The 27,650-nt window shown below is 37.0% G+C and overlaps 2 protein-coding genes across 7 annotated transcripts; one reads left to right on the forward strand and one right to left on the reverse strand.

Annotated features, from left to right (window-relative positions):
- Positions 1–154: 154 nt before the first annotated feature.
- Positions 155–20,536, reverse strand: kdm1a (lysine (K)-specific demethylase 1a). 5 transcript variants are annotated; one of them, XM_079853274.1, is made up of 21 exons: positions 20,459–20,536; positions 19,265–19,546; positions 15,235–15,400; positions 14,962–15,095; positions 12,429–12,507; positions 10,669–10,761; positions 10,407–10,513; positions 10,239–10,320; positions 10,026–10,120; positions 9,456–9,473; positions 8,623–8,765; positions 8,404–8,494; positions 8,188–8,322; positions 5,197–5,270; positions 4,983–5,094; positions 4,662–4,794; positions 4,381–4,568; positions 1,953–2,067; positions 1,515–1,642; positions 1,146–1,292; positions 155–1,061 (listed from the first exon to the last, which is right to left on the reverse strand). In XM_079853274.1, exons 2-21 carry the CDS (start codon positions 19,523–19,525, stop codon positions 873–875), a joined length of 2,490 nt encoding a protein of 829 aa, XP_079709400.1. In that variant the 5' UTR covers positions 19,526–19,546; positions 20,459–20,536; the 3' UTR covers positions 155–872. The 5 variants fall into 5 exon arrangements, with proteins under 5 accessions (XP_079709400.1, XP_079709398.1, XP_079709399.1 ...); XM_079853272.1 differs by having other exon boundaries at positions 15,223–15,400; XM_079853273.1 differs by having other exon boundaries at positions 15,235–15,403.
- Positions 20,537–22,768: 2,232 nt separating this feature from the next.
- On the forward strand, positions 22,769–27,378 carry tmem30b (transmembrane protein 30B). 2 transcript variants are annotated; one of them, XM_079853284.1, is made up of 8 exons: positions 22,769–22,840; positions 24,208–24,394; positions 24,708–24,815; positions 24,905–25,012; positions 25,119–25,209; positions 25,305–25,448; positions 25,560–25,766; positions 27,194–27,378. In XM_079853284.1, the coding sequence occupies exons 2-8, from the start codon at positions 24,209–24,211 to the stop codon at positions 27,373–27,375; spliced, it is 1,026 nt and encodes a 341-aa protein (XP_079709410.1). In that variant the 5' UTR covers positions 22,769–22,840; position 24,208; the 3' UTR covers positions 27,376–27,378. The 2 variants fall into 2 exon arrangements, with proteins under 2 accessions (XP_079709410.1, XP_079709409.1); XM_079853283.1 differs by having other exon boundaries at positions 22,810–22,951.
- Positions 27,379–27,650: the final 272 nt, after the last annotated feature.

Genomic DNA, 27,650 nt, shown 5'->3' on the forward strand with positions numbered 1-27,650 from the left:
GTATATTGCAATGATTAAATAGAATAAAACCCACAAAGAACTATAAAGAAAATGACAACAGGGAACATGAAGCTGATTTCATATTTATTTAATACCAAAACAACGAAATATAAAAAAAAGATCACAATGACCACAATTAAACAAATAAAACTCAAGAAAAACTTCAACTGCTCAAAAAAGATACAAAGCTATATAACTGATACTCTATTTTAACAGAAACAAATAATATTAGCAATTTAATGTGCATTCCAGCTAAGACCATTTTTCCTAACAAATCATTCAAGCTACAAAGTGAGGGACATAGCAAAGTCAAAATATCTGCTTTGTTTTTTCTTCTTTTTTATTATTCTGAAAAAATAAGAAGGAATGGGTTGTGTAGGCAGTTGGATTTCAACTAATGCATTAATGTCCATCTCCTATCTGTTTTTTACAACTGAAATTTTAGTGCTCTGCCTTGAAACATTTGATACTTTGAGACATGAGTAACATTAAGTGTAAGCACCTGTCCTTGTCCTTATATGTGCCTTAGAAGGGACCATTCCAGGTGAATTCCAACATACCTGGGAATTCGTCGGGAACCATCCACCTGTCCTTTGAGATGACCTAGAAGTTAGCTGGCATGACAGGAGGGAACTGAGTGAAAGGTTCCTTTAAATCCTGGCTCCAGCTCTCAGATTAGTGAATGATTTCCCTAAAGGCATGTATTTACACGTAGACAAAGTCTCCCATAAATACACACACACATTCTCAGTCTAAGGAGTCACCCAGTGTCCTGACTTGACCCTCCCGCTCTTTATCTACCAAGACATTCTTTTACCGACAACCCCCAACTCCTTCTCTCTCTGGCTGCATCATGTACAGGGTTTAGATGTTTATTGGATGCTGGGGGAGGGCTGTGGGTTTGGATTGGCTGTTGCTTGGCGTGGCATAGTGTACATGGCTCCCAGGAACTGATCAGCGATCCTTCCTGCCTCCCTCAGCCCACTCAGCAAAGCGCCGTGCACCGTAGCAGGGTAGTTTCTAATCGTGTGTTCACCCGCGAAGAACAGACGTGGAACAGGCTGTGAAATGCACACAATCAGCATGACATCTGCTTCAGGTAACACGCATATCAGAGGAAATGAGCAATAAACTATGACACTCACCTGTGAGGCTCCAGGTATGGCAGGACCAGGTGTGATGGGCTGGGCCATGAGATCATAGTCGTTCCCCGACGAACCAGCTGCTACGTACGAGTAGGACCCACGAGCCCAGGGGTCGGCCCGCCAGCGACTCACCACCGTCTCTTTTGGCTACCATGACGACAGACACATAACACATAGTCAGTTTGTTGTCGTTGGAGTAGAGCCAGAAGCTCCATACCGCGGGAATGAGCCACAAAGTCTCGAGTGTGTACCGAGATATGAGAGCACTGAACTTTTCAGTAGATTTAGGTTGATGTTTCCTCTCATAACTGTTACTCACACAATCTTTACTACAAATGAAGTAAGCTACTCTAGCGCATCTGAGCTCACCTGAGGTACTGCACTGCTTCCAAAGATGCCCTTGAGGATTGCCAGACAACGGCCAACGATGACATCATCACTAATATTCTCCATAATGCCTGCAGCCTCTCCTGCCATCAGAGCCAGCAGTATGGGTGCTGAGAAGGCAAAAAAGGTCAGATTTAATGTGAGCTTTATATGCCATAATTATGAGTAAAAATTCAATTACATAGTTAAATGTAGTCTTTAGCAGATCTCAAGATATGTTGTTCATATTTTCAATGATGTTGAGATGATTAAATTTACTTCTTGCATTTAAAACTTAAAAAAAAAAAAAAAAAATTCCCCACTAAATTGTACAGATTTGTATAAGTCATTTATTGGTTATCACCCATAACATCAAAATAATGATCAACTTATTAACCAGAATTGTAATATTGGTGCATCTTTAAACTGAATGATAATCACCTTTGTAGAGGTTCCAGAAGAGAAACAGTTCCCCTCGACTGGCTGTGGTACTTCCCACATGTCCAAAGAGGTTAACACTGGGGTCCCAGAATACTCTATCAAAACACAACACCACCTAGGACAAGGACGACGTGGATTAAGTCAGAATACATCTTTTTAATCACACCATTGTTAGTGGAGGACAGTAAAGGTATAGTTCACCCAAACATGACAATTCTGTCCTCATTTACTCCTACTGAAATATGAATGCAACACGGACCAAAGACATCTAAACGAACCAAAAACAGGATGTGCTGTCACACGATGCAACCCTAAATAGGACAGAATACTCAAGCATTCCTGTTCTTTCTTTTCATAGCAGCTACATTGCCTAATACAATTCAGTACAGGCATCAGAAACACTGTCTCCTTGCAGCAGGATCTTCGTTTGCGTGTGTAACGGAGGAACTCCTGGTGCTGTTTTGAGTCCTTTACATGTTTTATAAACTCTTCACAAGTTCTCAGTTGGTAAAAATACAATCATATGTACGCTAGGGGTGGGAATCTTAAGGCACTTAACGATCCAACCCGATTCCGAGAGTAACGATCCGATTCCCAAAACGATTCTTAACATACATTTTTGGTAACTAATTATCCTGTTGTGCAAATACATGAACTTTACATTTTAACCAAAACTGGAGTTACTATGCTTTTTGTTTAAAGTTAGAATATCTACTTATAGCTAGTATTTCCATATTAAAAATGATTATGAAGATTTCTTTCAATACTTTTATTTTATTAATAAAGTTATATTCAGGATTAACAAGCTCTGAATTAAACATGGTAAGCCATACAATTGCAAAGAACAATTCATTAAGAATAAACAGTTGTCAATTTACAACTAGTGTGACAATTTTTCAGTTTCTTTAGAACATTTTAGACCGCTGTCTCACTAAAATAATGACGTGAGGGCAAACTGTATCGTGGCTCAAGTACCTGTAACAGCGTGCGAAATCCTTGGTTATCCACAACGGAGTAAAGGCGCAAATCTTTGGCAATAAAACCCGCCACTGACCGGGTAATTTGTTTCGCCTTTTCAGAGTTCGGTGGAAGCTTTGCTACTTGCTCGAGGGCCCTTTGACTGTAACCGGGAGTGTTCGTGATTGGAACAGAATGCTGTTTCTCCAGCTCTGAGTGGAACCGCGTAATATGTTTCTTCATATTAATTCACAGTTTGAATTGAACACAGAATCGATTCTGAATTTTTGAGAATCGATTCTGAATCGTTAGATAATGAATCGCGATGCATCAACCTTTTCTCCCACCCCTAATGTACGCACATACACCAACTGTTTTGCAAGTTCCGTTGCAAAATATACGTAATAAAAGCTGCTTTTTGTTTTTTATTGTCAGTCTTAAAAAGTTGTGTAAATGCTAAGCATACCAGGACTAAATGTATCATTTTATTTTTTGGTCCGGACCAAAAGAGCCAAGATAACCACACTACAAGTGTGAGCACACCCTTAGTTTCCTCTGTGGAATATTAGATATTTGGAAAAATGTATGTTTTTTCCCCCCCCATACTATGGAAGTCAATGGGCACCAAAACATTTTGGTTACCAACAGTCTTCAAAATATAGGTTATATTTCATACAGGTTTGGAACAACATGAGAGTGAGTAAATTGACAATTTAAATTTTTGGGTGAACTATCCCTTCAATTAAACCCCAATAAAATATTAGCAGTCTAATGCTGCATAAACATAATACAAATATATTCAAGACCACTTACAACAAGCCCCTATAAACTACAAAACCCACATTATGCAATTTCTTTATCACATGTACATTTTGTTTTAGCAGATGCTTACGAAGCAAAATCACTTTCCCACAACCACAAAAGCCTAAAGCCATTACCGAGAGATTATTTTTGTCACTAGAATGATACAAATTGATAAGGAAAAAACACATGTAATCTTAAAAAAGTAGCTGAAGCTTGCTTTCAATAGAGAGTTAGAAAAAGCATTTCAGTGAACATTTCTGACATCCTGCGGTGTATACAGACAGCTGTTTCTGATATAGCAGCACTGTGAATGAATCTGGTAACACACTGTGCCCCCTTGTGACAAAAAACGAGAAATGGAGAAGGACAATTGCATAATACTGCAGTATTTTTCTGCTGCAGCTGAACAACGAGAGGGAGAGTGCAGTGAAGGAGGATGATGACGCATCCTGGACACCCAATGTGTGTGGGGGTAACTTTGTTCAGGACTCACACTGATTAAATACACACACATATCTATCGTATTAAATATTTGACCTAACCAGCTTCAATCTGTATTAGCCAAAGTGGATTAGTTGGATATACATATATAAAATGTCCCATGCTGACACAGGCCAATTTTGTCATTACATCAACGACTTCCCGCCTGCAAAAGAATTATTCACACCTTGTTGAGGTTCCCAAAGCCCATTCTCTGGATGGCAGCCGTCTTCCATTCCGGCAGGGGAGGCACAAACTGCACGGCTGGCGGCTGCTGCTTCATCACTCCCAAAGGAAGGGTACACAACACGGCATCACACTTATAAATAAACGTCTGGGTAGTGGAGCGGGTATTTACTGCTATCACCTCACAACCTGAGATGGAGAGGAAATTATGTTTAAACTTACACAATAAAAAGCACACCAAAATACAGGCACAAACAGCAGGAGCTGGTCTGACTGACTCACCAGATGATGTGTATCGGACCTGTCTCACGGCAGTGTTGAGTTTGATATCCAAACCCTCTGCAAGTGCCACTGGTACGCACGAGTATCCATTCCGCACAGTCAAGTGACTTCCCGTGAACTCGAAATCATCGTCCTACTCAAACACAGAAGGAAAAGGGACAGGTTGCAGAAGCAAGATTTGTTTTCTTACATTTATATGCATTTGACTGGGAATCGAACCCTTGGCCTTGCCATTGTAAGAACCATTTTCTACCAGTTGAGCTACATGAACACTATAAAGACATTAAAGGCGTTTTGCAAGAAAAGGTGGGCGTGCAGTACCTGATCCCAGTGTTTGAGCGAGAGCGTGGACAGAGGCGTAGCATTGGCAAACTCCAGGTTTGCAAAGTGCCAGTCAAGAATCTGTCGGTCTCTCGAAGACAGATAAACATCACTGAGGAAGAGATCCAGGATGACATTACTTGGACTCATTAGGGAGGTTAGACTCATGTGGCCTCACTGTGTTTGATTACATGCATGGGTTTTATATGATTACCTGGGTGGGTTGGCTTCCAGCTCTTGTAGTCTCTCCTCTAGCTTAACCTGCATCTCCACCAGTTCGTCATACTCCTGCAGCAGAAAGACAGGATTATTTGTGCATTCGTTCTTTTTATTCTTATTGTATACCAAAGGATTACATATTCTTAAGAGGAAGAGGTTAAATTGAGGTTGAATCAAATTAGGTTTATAAATGACAGATGGCAATACCATATCTAAAGAGCAGGGTGGCCAATGCCTGACATAATACAGATTTATAATGTATTTTAAATATAGATGGGGGAATTAATATGCAGGCTTTTTACACAATTTAATTCATCAAAAAAATCAGGGACAAAAATCACCACAAAATTGGTAATATAAGAAGTTGATTCTTAACTTATACTGAAGCCAGAACAGTTAAAAATAAGACCATCCTCTCTCCCTAGCACCTAAGTGTGAGGTTTTCAGATGTGTGCACTCTTCAGTGAACGGCTGAAGGCAGCAGCAGTGGTTTCATCCCAGAGGGCAGAGTCATCCCTCTCTGAGTGGGCCAGCCGTTCACCCAGCTAACCAGCATGGGACTATTTAAAGAAAAGTCTACCCTTAAACCACATCACACAACTTTAAAATATCCTGCTACAGTTTCCCTGTGTGTCAGACTGTTATAGCCTGCAAAAACATCTTTTTAAATCACATGAAGACCACAAGCACAATGAATGGTACTACTCTCCACACAAGGTGAAAGCACATTCAATAGCATGAAAGAGAGAAAATCACAGGTATAGGTAGACATTTCTGTTGCTCTTTTGAGTCCCTTTAAAGCCATATGCACTACTGTTCAAAGGTTTGGGATCAGTTTTTTGTTGTTGTTGAAAGACATGAATTATTTTATTATGCAATTACAATTGATCAAAAGTGGTAGTATAGACATTTATAATGTTACAAAAGCTTTCTATTTCAAATAAATGCGGTTTATTTGAAAACTTTCTATTCAAAGAATCCTGAAAAAAAAAAACACATCATGGTTTCCAAAAATATTAAGCAGCACATCAGTTTTCACCACTGATAATAAGAAATTATTCTTGAGCACCAAATCAGCATATCAAAATGATTTCTGAAGGATTATGTGACACTGAAGACTGGAGTAGTGGCTGTTTAAAATTCAGCTTTGCCATCACAGATATAAATTACATTTTAAATTATATTAAAATATAAAAGTTATTTTAAATGGAAATAATTTGTGATATTACTGTTTTTACTTTATTTTTGATTAAAAAATGCCCTGGTGAACATAAAACATTTAGAAAATCTTACCAACCCTAAACTTTTGAATGGTAGTCCATATCATGGGGAAAACAATTATTTGGCCCCTTTGAAGACTAATCAGCCTATGTTTATTGATATTTAAAAATCCTTCTGTAGTCAAGTTTTGATTTTGAATATATGAAAATGTGAATAAAATAGTTGTCATTTTTCCATACTATAAAACTCAAGGCCAAGGTTTAAGGCTTCATCTCTGAGTCACGCACTAAAAGTATCTCTAAAGTTTAAAATGAAGTTAAACCCCAATGTGAGTGAGCAGGCATCGAAATTCATGTTTCAACCATAAATGGTTCAAGTGCCTCTAATAGGCTACAATTGAGAGTGATTATGTGAATTAACATGCTAAAATCTCACCAGTGTAGACCGCTTAAGTTAGGAATTTAACTTTCTGCTCTGTGGGTGCTAAAGAGAGTCCGACAATGTTAGACTGCGGTTTGGAAAATGTACTAAAACAACCCAACTGAAACAGCAGGCTGAAATGGTATTATGCTCCATTACCAAGCGCAGAGGTGTTTGGCATGGTTGGAAAACACTGCTGTGCAGTAAAAAGATATTAAGATCGAGCATGATGGATCCAGAGGTGTCTGGAGTTGCTACCAGAGAAGACCTAATTAGGAGATTTCGTAAGGGATGCTTGGCTGTTGAATGTGCATTAAGCATCAGTGGATTGCAAGAATCATCATCATCATTTTTTTTATTTAATGCCATGTCAGCAATCAGAGCTATCTTCATGGCAAAAATTAAATTACAAAAACACAAATATCATATAAATATAATAAAAGCAGAACAAAGATAACCAGCAAGTCATATTATAGACCCTTTTACAGTTGGTAAACATGGTGACGTATTTGTGTGGGCGGGGCTTAGCTGGAGGCAGAAAGATCCCTCTGGCCGCTTCACTAACGCTAGTTTGCCAGTTTGTTAGCTTGTTTTTTTAACAATGACTGGAGAAAATCCAGTTTTATCTTAATGTGCAAGGTCACTCACTGTCCAGGACCGCGATTGTTATTTGCAAAAGTTAATTTTAACGGACGGAACCAGACTGGCCGACCCGTACACGTTCAGTCAATGGATGGACGATCTGACAGGATTAACGTTAACGCTACCAACAGTTGAGTGGCCTGACTTCTACACCTGCCCGATAGAGATACTGAGGACATATAAATCTTTAGATGCCTATAACTATGTGCTGAATGGTCATGTAAAGATTTGTGTGTACGATCCGCAGTTCTGCCTAACCAGCGCCAAGAAGACGGCAATGTAAAGAGTGACATATTACGGTGCAATTTTAAAGATGTGGATATTTTCTAGAAATAAAAATTCCAGATACAGCATACTCATTTTTCATCGATTCTTGCACCCAATAACACAACAAGATGACATTTAATAATAAAAATAATAATTTAAGCTCCTTATTATGTAGCCGAATCTGTGCTGGTTTGTATTGGCCGCCTCCAGTTTTCCGTTTGTTTTGCCTCCAGCTAGCGCCGTGACTAACTGTGACGTCGGCGCAAAAGGGGTCTATACAATATATATTTTTAAGTTTGTTTGCAACAAACTGATTGTCTTTGACATGTAGTTTTCTATCAGCATGTCTAAATGTGTGAGCGTGCACAATGTTTACATGGTCAGTGTGGGGTGATGTCATATGGGTTTGGTCAGTGTGGGGATTTTGGTGTACTACCTTGCAGAGAGCTGTGAGGTCTCTGTGTTTGCTTTTCACCAGGAACTCAGCTGTGATGTCTCTGGGTGGCTTCACCTCACTGGCCTCTTTATACTGCTGATGCAGCTCTTTTACTTTCTCCTTCGTACCCACCATCTGAACAAGAACACGAACAAGCAAATTAACTGTGTGATGAGTAAGCTGTAACTGAGGGACGTGTAACTGTGTGTTAATTACCTTGTTCAAAAGGTCTCTGAGCTCCTCTTGAGTCTTCACAATCTTCTTCCAGTGTTCGATCTGTTCATCTTTCACATGTTTTTCCTGCAGCCTGAACAGAGAAAAGCAGCATGTCAGTGCTATGCTATTGACTCTTTATTTTAAAGGACAAGAATTGATTTTATTGAGGTTTAATTCTTAAGGGTCTTAGACAACCAAATAAATCCAGTGTTCACTCACTGTATGACGACTTCTAGGGCTTGTCCCAGAGACACGGGTTTGTTGTTAAGAAAGTTGAAGTCCAGCTGGTGGCTGAGATACGATGTCGCCTCTAACAGGCGATTGAACTCTTGTTCCACCATCTCATCCTTCTCTTTAGGGACCTTCAGCAGGGTTACAACCATTAAATGAACATATATGGATGATAATCTAAAAATGTCCTTTTGTCTTTTATAGAAGAAAAAAAATAAAATAAAAAATCATACAATTTGGAGCAACGAGAGGCAAGTTAATTTTTTAATTTTAAGTTAACTAATCTTTTAAGTGTAAAAGCCTGTAAAGAACAATTAACATAACCCCATATTGTTCCAAATATATGACGAGCTATGACGAATATATTTACAAATAATTTACATGTAAAATTCTAGACCCTGAATATAAGACCAGTATATAAGAATAAAAGAATATAAGACTTTCAGATGTATTTCTAAGGAAAAAAACAACAACACTGTCTTATATTAGGAACAATACGGTATTTATAAAAACAAATAGTAGCATTTTATTAATGGGGATTCATTTTCCCAGAGGGATTATATTGACCTTAACTGATAGACAGAGCTTAATTATTCATAAATTCAGTTGCATCACCAAACAATGCAGAAAATTAACATCATGCATTTAAAAGATCAGAACGCATTATGAAAGCAGGATGTCTGCCATTTAACAGGTGTTCATATAAAAATGAGACAAACCTGTATTGAATATGTAATTGTCATTGGGTGTTGTGAATAAATTAACTGGAACAATTCCTCTAATTATATGTGTTGTATGATATTATAAACAGAAATACTTACACTTGTGCAGCGCTCTCCCTGGATAATCACCATTTTAAGAAATGAAAATGGAGTGAAATCAAGAGAAAAACAAAAAGAATAGGATGGAATGTAGCAAAGGGAAAATGTGCAGGGGTTAAGAGGGGGCAGAGAGTGAGAGAGAGAAAAATACTGTTAGAATGTTTTTTTCCTCTAATTAGAGTCTGACTGCTTGACTTTAAACATAGTTAAGATGCCAATCAGAAGAGAATGGGAGGAGCACTGACTTTTCATATTTGATTTACATTTAGTAGACGCTTTTATCCAAAGCGTCAACATCATTTAAACATCATGTTAACTGGTCTGATAAACAACTGCACTATAACTGTGAACACACTGAGGTAATGGATGCTGTACACATCTACTAATATCATTATCAAAGTTGTGACACTTTTAACATTATATTCCAATTTTCACATTAATTTTACTTTTGATATATTACCTAATACTTTGATATTCTGATCTTATACATACAGACATACGAGTATATGATACTGATCCGTGTATGAAACCAGAGTGATGCGTGTCTGCCAGTGTTTCAAGAGCACTCACAGCCTGTCCATTGGCCTCATAGAGCGGACACTTCTGTTTGATCTTGGCCAGCTCCATGTTGACCTGTTTGCTGATTACAGCCATAGGGTTTCCACCTGAAAGAGATGTACACTTCAATTTCAAACTGTTGCAAAAAGTCTGAATGAACATATGACTCTTTTCCATGGTCAACAGAGCCACTTCCTGGAGAAAAGTGTATTTGATATTTCTTACCCAGTCCAGTCACTACCATGGCACCCAGGTCAGCTACATAGTTCCCTTTTCTGAAAGTGGCCACTCGCCCTCCTACACGATCCTATCAAGAACAATCAAGGTTTGTAAAAGAAAAAAAACTTGTCTCAGCTGTGTGTAAGATGCTGTATCATAGCTAAATTTACTTACTCTTGCCTCCAGAACAGTCACATCCATCCCAAAGCTCTGCAGTTGTCTTGCTGCTGCCAGCCCTGACACCCCACCTCCAATCACTATCACCTTTCCAGTCTTCTTTGCTACAAGAACATAAGAGAGTATAATACGAACAATACAGAATTGTCTGTACACCAGAAAAATTAAACATAATTGTGAAAAAATACTGTTGTCTTCCTGTTTGTTTGGACATTAATATCTCTAGTTCTGCTCTGTTGTAACATTAAGTCTCAATTACTTGGCAGAGGCTTCACTCTCTTGTAGACGCCAAAGTTAATAAACCCATGTCTCTCCAGGTAGCTGTGTATCCGGTGCACCAGCACAGCATCACCTGCAGAGAAAACCAGCAGACAAATTAAAAATATACACAAGAATATTTAACAAATACAATTAAAAGGTACACTTATGTAACTTTTGATGTTCAAAATTTAAATGATGAGTCAATACATCATCAAAACGTGTTTTTGCCCTTATGCAAATCTCAAAAATCTCTTCTCGAAAAATGCCGCACAGCAGAGAGTCTGCTGTCAAAAAGAGAACGCAGCAAAAAAAAAAAAAAATCAACACTGTCTTGGCTTTTTGAAGATGGCGAGAACTGAGGGATTTTAAATGTTGTAAAAGTGACGTGAAGATGGTGTTTTTATTTGTAAGTTTTACATTGCAAAGGATTATCTATTGTGAAGGGTCATTTCATTACGGTTGTTGCGCTGTGCTGGAATTTATTTTCAAGGAAGTACTGCGTCTATTGTATATAGCTACTATGATGTCGATTTTAATCGATTCTCATTTTTACGAAACGATATCGATTCTTAAATCCCAAGAATCGATTAGTCATCCTGTTTTCAGTTGATGAATGAATGGAACATTGTTGCACGCATTCCATCCAATAAATCGCAATAATCTTTGTGCTTTGTTGTTATTGATATGAAACAAAGTCTAAGATTTCAAATTACGTCCATTTTCTTACGAAATTCAAAAACAGTTTTGGCGCTGTGGCGTGAGATCGCTCTGGCGCAGCTCAGCTTAAGAGAAGCAGCAGCGTGGAGCGCACAAGATCTTCTATTCCACCTTAATAATACCAGTTACAGCGCGAAATAAACATGAATGAGCATCTGAAAGTGTGTTAAAAGGTAGAGTACAACTTATCGAAGTCCGTATCATGTCACAGGGAATCGCTCAATCAGTGTTTCAACCGTGGAAAGACGTTAGTAAACAATGTCATGTAACGTCACATTTACCTCAGAAAAAACATAACCAGTGACCATAAACTCGTTAGCCAGCTAGAAAAATTAACTCTAGAGAGGAGCATTTCGTTAAATATATGCACCATATTACATGTTCATTATAATTTTTAATGTTCTTCAATATTTAATGCATGTTTGAATAAATCTGGCAGGTTTTTCTGACAGCCACCATTTAAATTTTTATATAATTTCATATAACTATTATTATAAAAATAAATAAAAGTGTATTTTAAGTGTTTGTATACAAATCAGTTAATTTTTACCTTCAATATTATAGTAGGCTAAGGAAGCCTATAGGCTACCACTGACTCCCATAGTTTACAGCATTAGTTAAGAGATTTGTTTTCCTTGAGAAAATTTGCAATGTATTGTACCAGATATCCAAAATAATCAATATTGAATCGAAATCGAATCGAATTGTGAAATTTGTGTCAATACCCAGCCCTAATGTCTTTAGCTAGTCAGTTTGAGATCCTTTCCATCTAAACGTAAACCTAATAGTAAAAGTTATGAGCAGTAGGATAAATCTCTCTCTCTTTTTTTTTAGTTTTGAGAAAGAACCATATTCATCCACACAGTGCCGAAAGCACAACCAAAACAAAGTTCTTCCACAAAATGTATGCAGTTTTTTTAAAACTGCTGGAGGGCCAAAAGTTACATAGTGTACCTTTTAAGTTTATACATTCAATAAAGTGTAATAACATCAAATTTGGGATTTTTGGAATCAGAGCAATGTCAGGTGGAACAGACTTACTGTTGTATGGAGCTTCTAGCTGTTGCACAGTGGCCTCAAAGGTCAGTTGAACTTTGGGGTTGTCCAACCATAGCTGAAGCTGAAAATTAGAGAGAAGACATTTTCACAACTGACTGGAAAACACATTTAGTTGTTCCTGAAACGTTTCTGTTGAATCACCTTTAAATATCTTCTACACTACTATTTACACTACTCTACAGTAGTTTGGGTCAGTAAGATTTTGCTCACCAAGGCTGCATTTATTTGATCAAAAATATAGTAAAAACAGTAATAAAGTGAAATATGATTACAATTTAAAATAACTGTTTATTTTAATACATTTTTTACTGTAATTTATTCCTGTGATGGCAAAGCTAAAATTTCAACAGCCATTACTCCGGTCTTCAGGGTTGCATGATACTTCAAAATATCCCAATTTGCTGATTTGGTGCTGAAGAAACATTTATTATTAAAAGTGTTGAAAACAGTTGTGCTGCTTAATATTTTGTGGACACCATTTTTTCAGGATTACTTGACGAATAGAAAATACAAAAGAACAGATTTTCTTTTGAAAAGATTTGATCAATTTAATGCTTCCTTTCTGAATATTAAGTTTTCATTTCTTCTTTAAAAATTTTTTTTTACTGACCACAAACTATAGAACAGTAGTGTATTATTATCCAATACGACTTCTAAGAGTTTCTGCCATAATAACAGGGTTCATACACATTTTAACCAATACTTTTCCATGACTTTTCCATGACTTTTCCATGACTTTTCGGCACATTTCCATGACTATGTATTCCTGAAAATGTCAGTCGACATTATAAGAATAAAAATTTGTGTTAAAATTTACCCTCAAAATTAATACCGTACATTAGGGGTGCGCAATATTGACAAAAATATGTCTCGATATTTTCAAAATTTTGTTGATAATAATTAGATGATATTTTACTGATTGTGTTTTTGTACTGGTATCCTGGCCGGTTTAGGCCTGTTGTTGACAGCAGACTCACGAAGATATTCATATTTTTTATATTCTATGCAGTGATCAGTTCACAGCAGTGACCGAAATTAACATTTTTATTAAGGGGCAAAATTTGCCACCGAAAACTGATTTCCAGGGGTATTTTCACCTATATATGGACATTTTTTCTAAACGTATTTAGAGGTATGCATCACCTTTTATGTCAAATTCTAACATTCAAATTAAATTATATTAGAATAACACAGTACTAATGTCAAATTAAATCATTAAATTAAAATCCATCCTTGCAGTGCAGAGGTGAGACAGAAGCGGCATCAAAACTGGCATTAGCCTACTATATTTATACTTCATTTACAATTGCATAAATAAAGCTATTCAATATTTAAATGATTTATAATTTTAACTTTTTAATTAAAGGATACTTTAAACATGAAACTAAAACCACCAGTAGGTGGCGGCAAGTCTTAATAAGCGAGTTATTGGAGTCATTTATTCAACCGATTCGTTCAAACGGCTGATTCATTCAGAAAAACAAGTGATTGTTCATTGAATCGTTAAAATGATTCGTTCAAAACGCGGATTTCATTAAATAAATAAATAAATAATCGATGTCTGTTGGACTACGACTTATGAAATTCTCGTCGGCGATATAAAGTGAAAATTGACAATATTGTGTCCAAAAAGTAACTCGCAATGTTAACTTTATTGTTAATTTAACTGTTGTATAAAATAAATAGCACATTTGCAATTGTGCAAAGGAAAACGGCACTCTTGCTCATGTGATATTCTAATATAACAACATAATATGATATAAATATAAGACAAAAACTCATTTGGGGGCATCTATAACTGCACTGACACATCACGCAGTGAAAGCAAGCATGAGAGACAAACGCGATGTCAGCTCGCACTCGCAGTGCCTCGTACATAGTTAAAACAATGATTACAATATCATCATAGTTCATAGACAATATCGCACACACTCCTAATATAGAATGAACTCACAATTGAACTGACATTTACTCGTTTTCTTCTCTCCTCTCGCGTGCAGGAGACAGACGTAGGCTAATATTCTGCGTATCGTTTCACATGCGGCCAGAGCAGCAATGCTCTTTCCGCTACATTCTCGACCCACCGGTGCTTGCAAAACTTTAGCATGCTCGTGCCACTTTCCTGCCATTTCAATTAAATTTCTGTCAGCACCGACTTCGCCTCAGCAACATCGCAACAAGTGAATCGGAAGTGAACTGAACGTTATGCCGCCCGAAATAAGGACGTTAAGACAACGCGAAATATTTTTTTTATTAAACAGTTTTTGTATTAATCACATATTATGCTGTGTTAAAAAAAAAAAAAAATCCATGACTTTTCCAAAACTTTCTGGGTCTTTTTATTTTTCCAAAACCTTTCCAGGCCTGGAATTTGCATTTTTCAAATTTCATAACTTTTCCAGGTTTTTTCAAAACGTACGAACCCTGTAATAATGATGTGTCTGTTTGGCTCTTGCTTATCAGCCTTAAAAAACTTAAAAATATCACAGAATTGTGTTTCCAGCTGTGAACTCACTGTGCGGTTCCGGATGTATAAGAACACCTTCTGAGTATGCTGTGGTCCACTGATAATATCAGGGAAGCATGCAGCTTCCTGTGATGTCATACGGTCATGTGGGAGACGGCTCTGGAAGGCAGCCCCCTCTACACCTGAAAAGTTACAATATTTCAAATTCATAGACTCACAACTATTATGTCAAAATGACAGGAATCATTTTGAAATGTTAAAGTGCTTTTAGAATTCAGTAAAAGGTATAAAATGATAGATTAGGCCAACCTCTTTCCATACCTGATGGTTCCTCAGGTTCGCTGTCATTCTCCTCCTCTATTGGTGGGGCTGGTGGAGGAACCACCTGTTTGCGTTCTTTCTCAGCTTTAGCGTTCCTCTCTTCCTCCGAGTAATACTCATCCTCCGACAGATTGGCGAGACTCTCATCCATCTCCCTGTACTCCACCTGCAGCAGGAGGCACAATAAAAGCTTCATTAAAACCTTGTTCTGCTTCACCTGGGGTGAAATGGGACCATTATTCTCTTACAACTTACGGCAATGTCCCTTTTTGTTGCAATTTTTGGTATTAAAGGGATTATTTAAAACAAATAAATAGAAAAGAACAAAGGGAGGAAGCACATCACAAGTGAAACATACAAGTAAAACACATAAAACCTCCACCTGAATCCCTTATTTGTTATCCTTGACTTGGAAGTCTGTTCATATACGTATCAAACTCTGAAGAAAGAAAGGATACATTACAAAATACATAAACAATGCCACTTTTTAAAATTTTTTGTGTGGTAACGTTTTATCCAGTTTCTACTTAACCCCTTAACTGTCACCATCCTACCGGTGGGACGTTTGCCATTATTTTTTAAACCAATAAAATCTTGGTCACTCTAAACCTAAGGTAATATTGACAAACTATGTATCATTTGACAACTTACAAACTCTAGTTTTTATATTTGGTGTGGTTTTTAATAGAAATGACAGGAACTGCAACAATAATATTTTCAGACTCATAAGGCATGTTCAGACCTTTATTTTGAAATAGTGATATAAATGAAAAATTATGAAAGATTGATAGAAACCTCAATTTGTTTTCATGCCAAGAGTTATAATAACTACATATAATCTTTTCTTCTTTTTTTTTATTTATTTTTTTAGAAAAAATGGTCTGAAATTTTTAAAAATAAATAAAGAAAAACATTAGATTCTTCATTTGTGATGCGGCGAGCTATGACGCACATCTGTGTTCTTTCCGCATGCCTTTTGTGTGTTTGTTAGAGGTCGAATTCAAATCAAATACTGCCCATCAAACTTCTGAATAGATTGTCTACTTCATAAATTTTATGAAAATTATATATATATATATATATATATATATATATATATATATATATATATATATATATATATATATATAAATAAATAAGAGTCCTTATTTGGTTAGCAATAGAGCCTTGATGTCATCTAGAGGAAAAGTTTGGTATTACGTCCAAACAAAATCTTTTTTTTTAGATCAACCTAAAATTTTGAACATAACTTGTTCAGATTTTAGAATTTTCAGCAGGTTGAGTAAAACATGTTAATTTGTTGTTAATAGTTAGAAATGTCATTTTGGGGTTTATGCCTATGGCATATACACACGATGGGGGAGGAGAGAGAGCTCAGTGCACAAGACAGAAATGAACAGAACAACAATAGAAAGAGAGAGATGGCAGGGAAAATGGGAGGGTCCTGAAAATAGACGCCGAGGTTGCTTTATTTCTTCTCGATACCCGAGCAACGTTGGATTTGCTGTGTTTCACAGAACTAAAATATGCTGTGTTTTCTTGAATATACTCATGAGTCATCTTAGCTTGTTTGCACTATTCTTATAAGCTTGGAACATCTAAACCTCCTCCAACACCTGTTTCAAGCATCGGATCCCAAAGTGTGTCAGAAAAGTGAGATAACATACTCCTAATATATGTTATTTCTTTTGGTTCCTTTTTAGTGATTGCTATAACTCCTTAATCTTGTCACATTTGTAACATTAGTTACTTGGAATATGAAGTTATGTAGGGAGCTGTTGATGAAAACTAGGGATGTGCGAGACAATTCGACTAGTCCACTGAACAATACTTCTGCTGCTAGTCGACTTGTTTTTTTGTTTTTTTACACATTTAATGTTTTGCTTACATTTTTACAATGGCTACATTTAAATTACTATCATATTAATTTTAAAATCAATATATTATTTTGAAAAGTGTATATCTGGAGCAGAAAAACAAAATCATTTCATTTTACCTCAGATTTTGCATGCAATGGTTTTCTCTGTGGCACTCGCAGCAGCTTCAGATAAATTTCCACTTGGAAGACGAGCAACGTGACGCCATTGTCCAAATTTTTTTTTAGCAGTGACAAAAAAATCCGAAGGCCATCCGTCATTTTGACAGATTCCACTGAGGGTGATCTATTGTAACTGTAATTCCCACCCCTGTCCAGTTGGTGACGAGTGCGCTTCAGTGTGGCAGCAGTGTGCGAGTTCAGTTTACAGAATTAAATGAAAACTGACATGAGAAGTCGATGCGTTTGATTACACACAGGCGAGCACCCAGTTTAAGTCCATTTTATAATAATAAGTTAAAATTATACTTACATAATCAAGTTTCTAATCCAGCTCATTTTGTTTTAAATGGTGGCTGTCATAAAAACTTGACAGATTCATTCAAACAAAAAATATGATTAGGCTATGTAATATGGTGCATATATTTAACAAAATGCTCCTCTCTAGAGTTATTTTTCTTGCTGAAAACTGAAAAGTGACATACAGTCTTTGTTCATCTTTCTTTTCATAATATAAATAAGTGCATAGTCTATATGCTTGTCCTGTAAGTTTGTGAAATGAAAATGTGATTGAAAACAGAATCTATTAAATGTCTTATTATCATTAAAATATGAAAATTAAAATGACGGGTCATAATAGATTATTTAGAATTTGTACGATCCTATCCATCTAACACTCTGTGAGGGAGTATTTTGAAAGACTACACAAAACTTTTCAGTGTTCTTCTATGTCATTGTCAAACTAGCACATAACAATAAAGCTTGCTTATACTACTGGTTATGAGGGACAATATGGTATGAAATTTTATATTGGATTAAAGGAGAAACATTATGAATGAAACTTAAGCCGGGCTCAGACTACAGGAGTTTCAGGCCAATTTACCCCTACCGACATTCTGAGAGGGATAAAAAAACAAAACAAACCCCCCCGCATCCAGGGCATCAGTTGGTTCCGACATTCTAGGTTTAGACTAAACTACCGTTTAAACGTTTATGAAATTAGCTGTTTGTTTTTTGGGATGGAAGGGATGATTTTGCCATCGAAGGAGTAGAGGAGCTAAATAACATTTAGACATTCAACCTGAATGTAGGGGTTGTTTGATTTTTTTTTAATAGGCTTTCTGACCCCAAGGCTCAACTAATCTCTGCAATTCTCCATCTGTGATTATTGAAGAGTCTTTGGCCACTCAAACTTTCATCCTCACCGTCCATTAAGACAATATAGACACACGTCCTCTTCCAGGCAGATTCGGAACATCTTTAGCTGATTGGAACTTCTTAATTATTGCCCTGATGGTCAAAATGGGGATTTTCTATTCTTTAGCCTAACTATTTTCTTACATCCACTTTCTATTTTGTGATGCTCAACAATCGTTTGCTGCACATCAGAACTATTTTCTGTGGTTTTACTCATTGTGATGGATGATTCAGGGAATTTGGCCTTTGTGCTTCCTCATATTTAAACTCCTGTGAAACAAGAAGTCATAGCTAGACAATTTCATGTTCCTAGTCACCCTGGTGTGCTAAAAAAAGGTCAATATTGATGGGAATATACTTCAGAGATATTTTATTCATAAACAATTCTAGGGGTATGAATAATTGTGGCCAACGTGTTTTGGAGAAAAACATTTATTTCATAATGTGATTTCCCCCCCATTTTCAATTCTTTTACTTCAATGAAAGGTTAGATTTTTGCCAATTTTTTGAATGAAAGATCAAAAGGATAAACGATGCAGATTTATTTTTTACAGCCATTTTTGATCATATTTACCAGGGGTATGATTAATTCTAGGCACGACTGTATATATTAAGTATTTTGATTAGTAATCAGACCAATTTAAGTATCAGAGCAATAAAAAGTAATGTATTATTTAGTGCCAATTAATTATTTTACTTCACTTTCTGTCTCAGTTCAACTCAGCTAAATAAATAATCCTGCCTTAATCATTCCTGTTCTCTCTTCAAAGAACAGGAAACATTAATAGAGATGTTTACCTTGGCCCTCTTGCGGCGACTGGTTCTGCGCCCCTCTGCAGAGTCCTGATCAATCCCTCCTGGTCCAGGAGGGTGTGAGAGAGGGGGTCCACCTGGTTCCCCACTTGGGGAGGCTCTCTCTTTCTTTTTCACATCTGCTGAACCCGGGCCAGAGGGACCGGCCGGACCAGCCTGAGGGGCAGGGAGGATTTCAGGAGCACGGTCACCGCCGTTACCCCCTGAGGAAGAGGAGCCTGGGTCTGACTTCTTATTGGACAGCATCACAGGTGACAGAGGACTCTCCTGAAGTGACGAAAAAAGCTGAATGTAGGTGCACAAACAAAAGATGACCAGCAATCTAAAGAGAGACAATACAATATATTCTCCATCTATACATCTTTAAGTCTCTGTCATAAACTTGATGCTTCAAGATTAATAATGATCATCTTGGATATCTTCCAAACGGTTTGGTCCCATACCTAACATAATGAATGTACTGCTGGCTGCCCCACATTACATGTGCCAAAGGATTTTAATGTTTATCAAAACAAAAAGAGGTTTGCAGAAGTTTAACGTTGCACTAGTGCACCTGCTCTGAACAAACAGGCATTATTGGAGACACTCAGGTTGTTCAGGTATGAGAGGAGCTTAGAGATGTTGCATAATGACTGTGACTGTAACGTTACATCATAACAAAACATATCTTATTCTGGCCCAATTTCTCTGCTCAAAAACGTTAGATCGTGAACAAACTCTGTAGCATTAAACCAAATAAAAGCTATAATTATATATTTACTTTTAATCAGAGACCAAAGCAATAAATGAGCGGCCTGAATAAAATTTACAAGTCTAACGTTAGCTGGTTTCATAACGACCGCAGATAAACGCTATGCCGCGCATAATTAAAGCCAGGAACACCAGTCTCAGCTCTAAATGTGGGCTAACGCGTTAAAGAATTTATTTTATTAAACATTCGCAAAAAACATATTTTATAACCATGCAAAATAAGACTATAATGACGCTCGTGCACGGGTTAGCAAACATGCTATTGCTAGCGGCACGAGCTCTTTTCTCTGCTCATCAATCTACAGAAAACCTTAGTTCTTCATTACTGTTCATTTATTATAATTATCATATAAAATATATATAGATGTTATGCGTTCGTCTCATTTAACGCGTTGTGCTCTGTTTATAAAAAATATTATTTATATTTACCTCCTCGCGGCTGTGGGAAATCTAGCACAAAGAAAACAGACGCTTGTCCCTACCGGAACACCGCAGCCAATCAGGTAGACGACAAGGGTAAAGAAGGCGGGATCTAAATTGTCCAGTGTTGTCATTGGGTAAAATGCCATCGATCAAATATTTCGGAAAGTCAGGTTTAATTTATGCAAATTCTGCTTGCGTCGTTTAACTGTATGCAAAATTCATGGACTAAAAAAATCAACAACGTAAGGTTCCATTCCTTAACCCTCATGTTATGATCGAATTCTGCATACTATCCTGATACAGTCGGTCTAAATGACACCAGTTAGGCTATCAGTACAATTTCCAAAAAAAATCACACTATCAAAAAACAAAATCCAGAATCGTGAGCAAACAATTAACTTTTTTTAATATCAATACTTTTCACATATTACAAAGAATAAATATCTTAATCTATTTTTTTTTTTTTAAATGAACCACTATTTTAAGACGGCCCCTCCCCCACATACTTGGAACATTTGCCTTTACACATTTATAACAATAATATCTTAGTCTAAATCTAAAGTAATCTTTACAACCATTATCATTTGAAGGGTTTCAGATTTTAGTTTTCAGATTTTTTTGTGACTGATTTTCAAAAGAAATGACAGAACAATATAGATAGCGAAATATTCTTCATGCCGAACTATAACACACGCCCTGTTTTTGTTTTTTTTATGTGGGTTTTAGAGGTTGAATACAAATCAAATATTAACATTACTGCCCAAACCACTTCTGAATAGGATGTCTACTTTATAAATTTTATGAAAATTGTGGTAACATATGGTACAGATCGATCGCTCAAAACATGATGTCATATTGGAAAAGTTTGACAACAGACCTGTCGCTCTCACGTCTTGAAAACATGGTGTTGGCTGACCTGAAGGACATCACTGGACCCCTTGCTGGACCCCCTGCAGTTTGCTTATTGAGCAAACAGCTCAGTGGATGATGCAGTCAACATGGGACTGCAACATCTGGACAAACCAGGGACTTATACAAGGATCCTGTTTGTGGACTTCAGCTCGGCCTTCAACACCATCATCCCAGGCAGCACCACTCCAGACTAAGTTAACCCAGCTCTCTGTTCCTAGCTCTATTTGTCAGTGGATCACCAGCTTTCTGACAGATAGGCAACAGCTTGTGAGAATGGCGAAATTCACCTCTAACACCAGCACAATCAGCACTAGGTCTGGTGCCCCAATCTCTCTCCTCACTGCTCTTCTCCCTGTACACGAACACTGCCAAAGACCCTTCTGTGAAACTTCTGAAGTTCGTAGACGACAGTACCATCATCGGCCTTGTACACAATGGTGATGAGTCTGCATACAGGAGGTTAAACAGCTTGCTGTCTGGTGCAGTCATAACCTGGAGCTGAACACGCTCAAAACAGTGGACGTGATTGTGGAATTTAGAAGAAACTCCCCGACTCGCCATCATGAACAGCACTGATGAAGCAGTGGAGTCATTCAGGTTCCTGGGCACCACCATCTCTCAGGACCTGAAGTGAGACAATAATATTTGCTCTACTGCAAAAAAGGCCCAGCAGAGGTTATACTTTCACCAGCTGAAGAAGTTTAACCTGCCACGTTAAATTCATTGAGTCTGCCCTTCCGTAACTGTCTGGTTTGGCTCAGCTACAGAATCAGAAGACTACACAGGACGGTTCAGACTGCTGAGAGGATTATTGGTGCTCCCCTGCCCACACTCCAAGAACCATATTCACCCAGAGTGAGGAAAAGGGCTCCGAAAATCACTCTGGATCACTCACATCCAAGTAACGTTTTCTTTGAACTGTTGCTGCCCGGCCGGCGCTACAGAGCACTGAGCACCAAAAACAGCCAGGCACAAGATTGCCTCATGGCAGTCTACCTCATGAACAGTTTTGTTCTCCCCACTGTGCAAAGATAAATGTGCAATATATTTATCACAGCCAATTCTATTCTACTCTGCAGTATATAGCTCACCTGTACAACTTTGTCTATTTTTGTTTATTTATAGATAGTACATAATTTGTATCTTATTCACATATCTTTATTCTTTATTTTGTATTTAACTATCTGTGAACTGTTGTTGACTCTGTGTACTGGAAGCTGCTTCTGTCACCAAAACACCAAAAAAGCTCATTCTGATTCTGATCCTGATCATAACAATCCGTCAGTGACCAGACTGAAGTGGGAAAGGGAGGGTTAATGTATTCGACGTAAAAAAAAAAAAAAAAAAAAAAAAAAAGTATTCGACGTATGCGCGTTGGGAGGACGAGCCATGTGTGTGACGTATGCGCTATGGGAGGAGTATACGCAAAGCGGAAAAGCTGATCCAGGTGCGGCCACTACGGGACAGGTAAAACAGGTACTGGACTGTGTGAAGGTGTGTCTCCTGTTTGTCGATGTACTGTGCGATTTTTTTTTAAAGCGGCCAACTAAAATAGGCCAAGCTGACTGCGTGGATCTTTTCCTAAAGGTTAGTTTTAACCCGTTTATTAAGCTTTAAGGTTAATGATTTCTCAGATTAAGTGGTTACTGATTGAGATTCATGAAGCACGGTTTCGTTTTCCTGCGACGTCACGCGTTGTTGTTGTTGTTGTAGTGCTGGTGAGCTGATTCTCACAAAAATTTCTTTGACTTTATCATGGTAGGCTATACAACATTTTGATCAGTTCTCTATAATTATGTTTGCCGTTAACTGATCGTAAATATTTATAAGGATCCAATAATAATAATTAGCCTACATTAATGGCAAATTTATTACTGATATTGACCAAAACAATATGTGACTTGCACGTTCAACCAACCAACAATTGGTTGTTTCTTACTATGGGCAGTTTGTGTGGACTTAGGCCTGTGGATTTAGGCCTATATAAAAACTCGTATTAATATTTAAACACTGTTTAAAACACGTTTACTGTCAAACGTTTTATTTGTTTTCACTGTCTACTGTCAATATCTAACTGTACATGCATCAGAAAAAAAACATTGACCACACTTTAAATCATGTATTGAATTTAATAACATTCTGTAGTGGAAATGACATTTTTGTCAGACTTGCTTTATTTATCCTGAATACACATAATTAAATTACATTTGTACTCTTTTATATAATATGAATTGAAAGGAATTGAAAATAATGCGTAATATACATGTTATGGTTACTCTTTTATTAAATCATTTAATTGTTGTGTGTGTGTTCAGCACACATCAAATGTGTCATTTTATATCATATTTATGCTCTTAATTATTGTTCTGTGGGGTGGAAATGATGCCACAATTGAGAGGTATTTTTTAATAAATGTATAATCATTTCTACACAATAAATATTGAAATAGTTTATAATAGTAGATAGTTCATATTAATTCATATTTTTATGGTGGATTTTCATATTTTTATTGATTCAAGATTTTAAAATGGCTAAAATGAAACATAAAAATCTATACATAAGTCTTTTGAAACGTCATTAATGATGAATGTTTCAAATGCAGTTTTAAATGTAAACTTCATAAAACAAAAAGATAAAAGTTAAAATCTAACAATAAAATAAAATCCCAAACGCCCGGGATATAAAAGTTCCCAAAGATGAAGAAACAACCCTTTTCTGATGTATTATTTGTTGCATTGAACTCTGATCTGTTTTCCATTGGGCTTTAAAAAGAGTATTATTGTTTTATCAATGTAATTTAGGTGCACACAGTAAGCTTGTCCTTCCTTTTCTTAAATCATCAGGATGAAGAACGAGGGAGAGACGGCTGAACGGCCTGACAACACAGCATTCACACAGCAACGGCTCCCGGCATGGCAGCCCATACTCTCAGCTGGCATTGTCATACCTGGCTTTCTACTCATTGGCTTGGCCTTCATAGGCATTGGAGTTGGTCTGTTTCTGACTTCACAGACCATACAAGTGCTAGAGGTAAGTGTTTACTGCAGGACAACAACAGGAGGCAGTTCACTGGGTGGATGACATGGCATTTTACTGTAGAGTTTGTTCAGCCTCTCTAGTAGTTTAACAGTTGTACTGAGGTCGGTTTTTGCTTGTTTGTTAAAGGATAGACAACACTATTTAAACATTCAAGTCTGTTTTAGAGTTATCAAACCCTTGGCTCTACATTACACTGCCTAGTAGTTGAGTTAGTTTTGAGGTGTTATCACACCGGGGTGTTTTGTGAAAGGTGAGAGATGTTAATTAAAGATTAATGCTCTGTTTGTTTCTCACCATGTCACAGAGGGATTACACAGGCTTTGACAAGGATTCACCCTGTTTCAGCTGTACGAACCCAAACACCCAAAACTGCACCTGTGAAATCACATTCGCCCTCAGTGAATTGTTTAAGGTAAGGTCTTTGAGTTTGACTCTCTTTTAAAGCCTGATATTTCTCTCTCAATGTTAGAAAGAGACTGATAATGTCTGTCGTGCTTACAGGGCCCCATCTTCTTTTATTATGGCCTGTCTAATTACTACCAGAACTTCAGAAAATATGGTGTGTCAAAAGACTACTATCAGCTCACTGGCGATACAACATACTTCAAGGTTTGTGTCTGGCCAGAATGATCTTTTAAATGTTTTTTTAATTTGACTTTTCTTTCCATGTAATGGATCATACGTTTCTTGTTTTTATTTTCAACTGACTTTCTAGAGTCCACAAGAATCCTGCTCTCCATTTGCCTATGACTCCAATAAGAATCCCATTGTCCCATGCGGCGCTATTGCAAATAGCATTTTCAGTGGTATAATTTCTATTTGGTAGATTATCTTTATGTATGTACTTAGTTCTGGGATGGATTACTAATATATTTTTTTGTTTATTTGTTGTTTTTGTAAGACACATTTGAGCTTTACCAAATAATCAATGGTACGAAGAAGCAGGTGCCATTAGATGGTAAAGGAATCGCCTGGTGGACTGATTACAACCTCAAGTACAGGAATCCTTTGTTTGTGAATGGCTCTTTTGCAAAGGCTTTCGATGGTAATTAGCCTTAAATTTAGCAGTATAATGCAAAAGTCACTATCCCTGGATTTGATTTTTAGACTTGGAATATAACCTAAATGCTTTATCTTTATTAATGCTGATTAACAGGTACAGTGAAGCCCATAAACTGGACCAAGCCAGCATATGAGCTGGACCTCACAGACCAGAGCAACAATGGTTTCCTGAACCAGGACTTCCTTGTGTGGATGAGGAGAGCAGCACTTCCTGAGTTCAGGAAGCTGTACCGGCGTATCACAGAGGGTGATTATAGCGCGGGGCTCCCTGCTGGGAACTACTCTCTGACAGTGCATTACAGTATCCTTCATCTGCAAGTCAAATTTGATTCAAGAAATGAATTGGGAATTAATAGTAGAATTATCATATTTTATTCATTCCATGTTCTTAAGTTTGTAGGATTTCATCTAAGCCACGTCATGGCTACAGTCAGAAAGTCTTCAGATATTTGTAGGCTCAAGACCGCATGGCATATGGCTTCAGTCCTGTTTCGCAGATGTCTTTTGACAGTGTTTGCCTGAGATCCAGGCAAACAGGTTTTACATGTTGGGTGTGGCTTTTAGTTGATCCAGAGCAGAATGTAGAAGAAACAGAGGGGTTTTTCTTTTGAATATGCATTATGTGGCTATGCAAATCAGTGAAAAGGCATGGCAGTCAAAAGAGCAGCTGGGATTTGTCTTAAAGGTGCACTTTTGTAAATTTCCCTCCTCAGTAAACTATTTTCTGTAAAGCAACATAAAAGAGCGAATGAGACCTGAAGCCTCACACATTCACAAGTTACAAATGGGCGTGCCCGCTCTTACGTTTCAAATAATGTGGATATACAAGTTTTACACATAAGGAAATTAATTGAACTATTAAAAAATATTTTTATGTACACTACCGGTCAAATATTTGGGGCTGGTAAGATTTAAAAAAAAGTATCTTATGCTCACCAAGGCTGCATATATTTGATCAAAAATACAGTAAGGAATATTGTGAAATATTGGTACAATTTGAAGTAAATGTTTTCTATTTTAAAATGTAATCTATTATTGTGATGGGAAAGCTGAATTTTCAGCAGCCATTACTCCAGTCTTCAGTGTCACACGATCCTTCAAAATGTTGATTTGGTGCTCAAGAAACATTTAATATTACTATCAATGTTGAAGACGGTTGTTCTGCTTAATGTTTTTAGGGATGCCATGATACTTAAAAAAAAAAAAAAAAAAGATTCCTTTATTAGTAGAAAGTTCAAAAGAACAGCATTTATTTGAAACAGAAGTGTCTTTATCGTCACTTTTGACCAATTGAATGTGTTCTTGCTGAATTTTACTGACCTTAAACTTAGTGTACGGTAGTGTACATTCACATGAGATTAAGCTCTATAAAAGTAGATATACATGGAGCTGGTCTTCTAATTTTTGCTCACATGACCAGCTGAATACATCTCTGTAACCCTCCTGTCATTGGACACTTGTGGAATCAATTGATTATGACTGGCATTAAATAGAGTATTTCTACAATGGTATCAGTGATTAAAAACATCCTTTTACTTTAAGTGTCAGTATGCGTCCAAAATGACTGGCTGTGTAGCATGATCACAACATTACTTATTGCAGCTTTAAGGCAAAGTTTTTAGAAACACTTGTTATCTGAGTAAGCTTTGCTGTCTTTTTTACTGCCTTAGAAGTGCTCATGTGCAGCATGAATGAACTGTGTTTGTTCCTTAACCACGTCATTTCCAGACTACCCAGTACTGACTTTTGACGGACGTAAGAAGGTGGTCTTCAGCAATGTGTCTTGGATGGGAGGGAAGAACGACTTCTTGGGCATTGCTTATTTAGTGGTTGGCTCCTTGTGTGTGGTCATGTCAGTGGTTATGCTTATTGTTTATGCCAAATTCAAATTCTCAGATGATGATGCGTAGTGATGCATCCAAACGAAAGGAAAGAAATAAGTGGCTCATTAAGATGGAACCAAATTTTGAAAAACATGAAAAATCAAGTTCTATGTAATCATGTTGCATTCACTTGCTAAAAAGTTTGAACTTCAGGTCATTTATTTATTTCTTTTTAATCAGGAATTGTTTATTTATTAAAAGAACTTTAATAACAGGATATGCATTAGACTTTAGGAAAAACTCAATTATGCTAATGTTCAAAGAGCAAAAATCTTCAATCAATGTGACATACACTAGAATCT

Source organism: Squalius cephalus, assembly GCF_949319135.1.
Source record: "Squalius cephalus genome assembly, chromosome: 20".
Lineage (NCBI taxonomy): Eukaryota > Metazoa > Chordata > Actinopteri > Cypriniformes > Leuciscidae > Squalius > Squalius cephalus.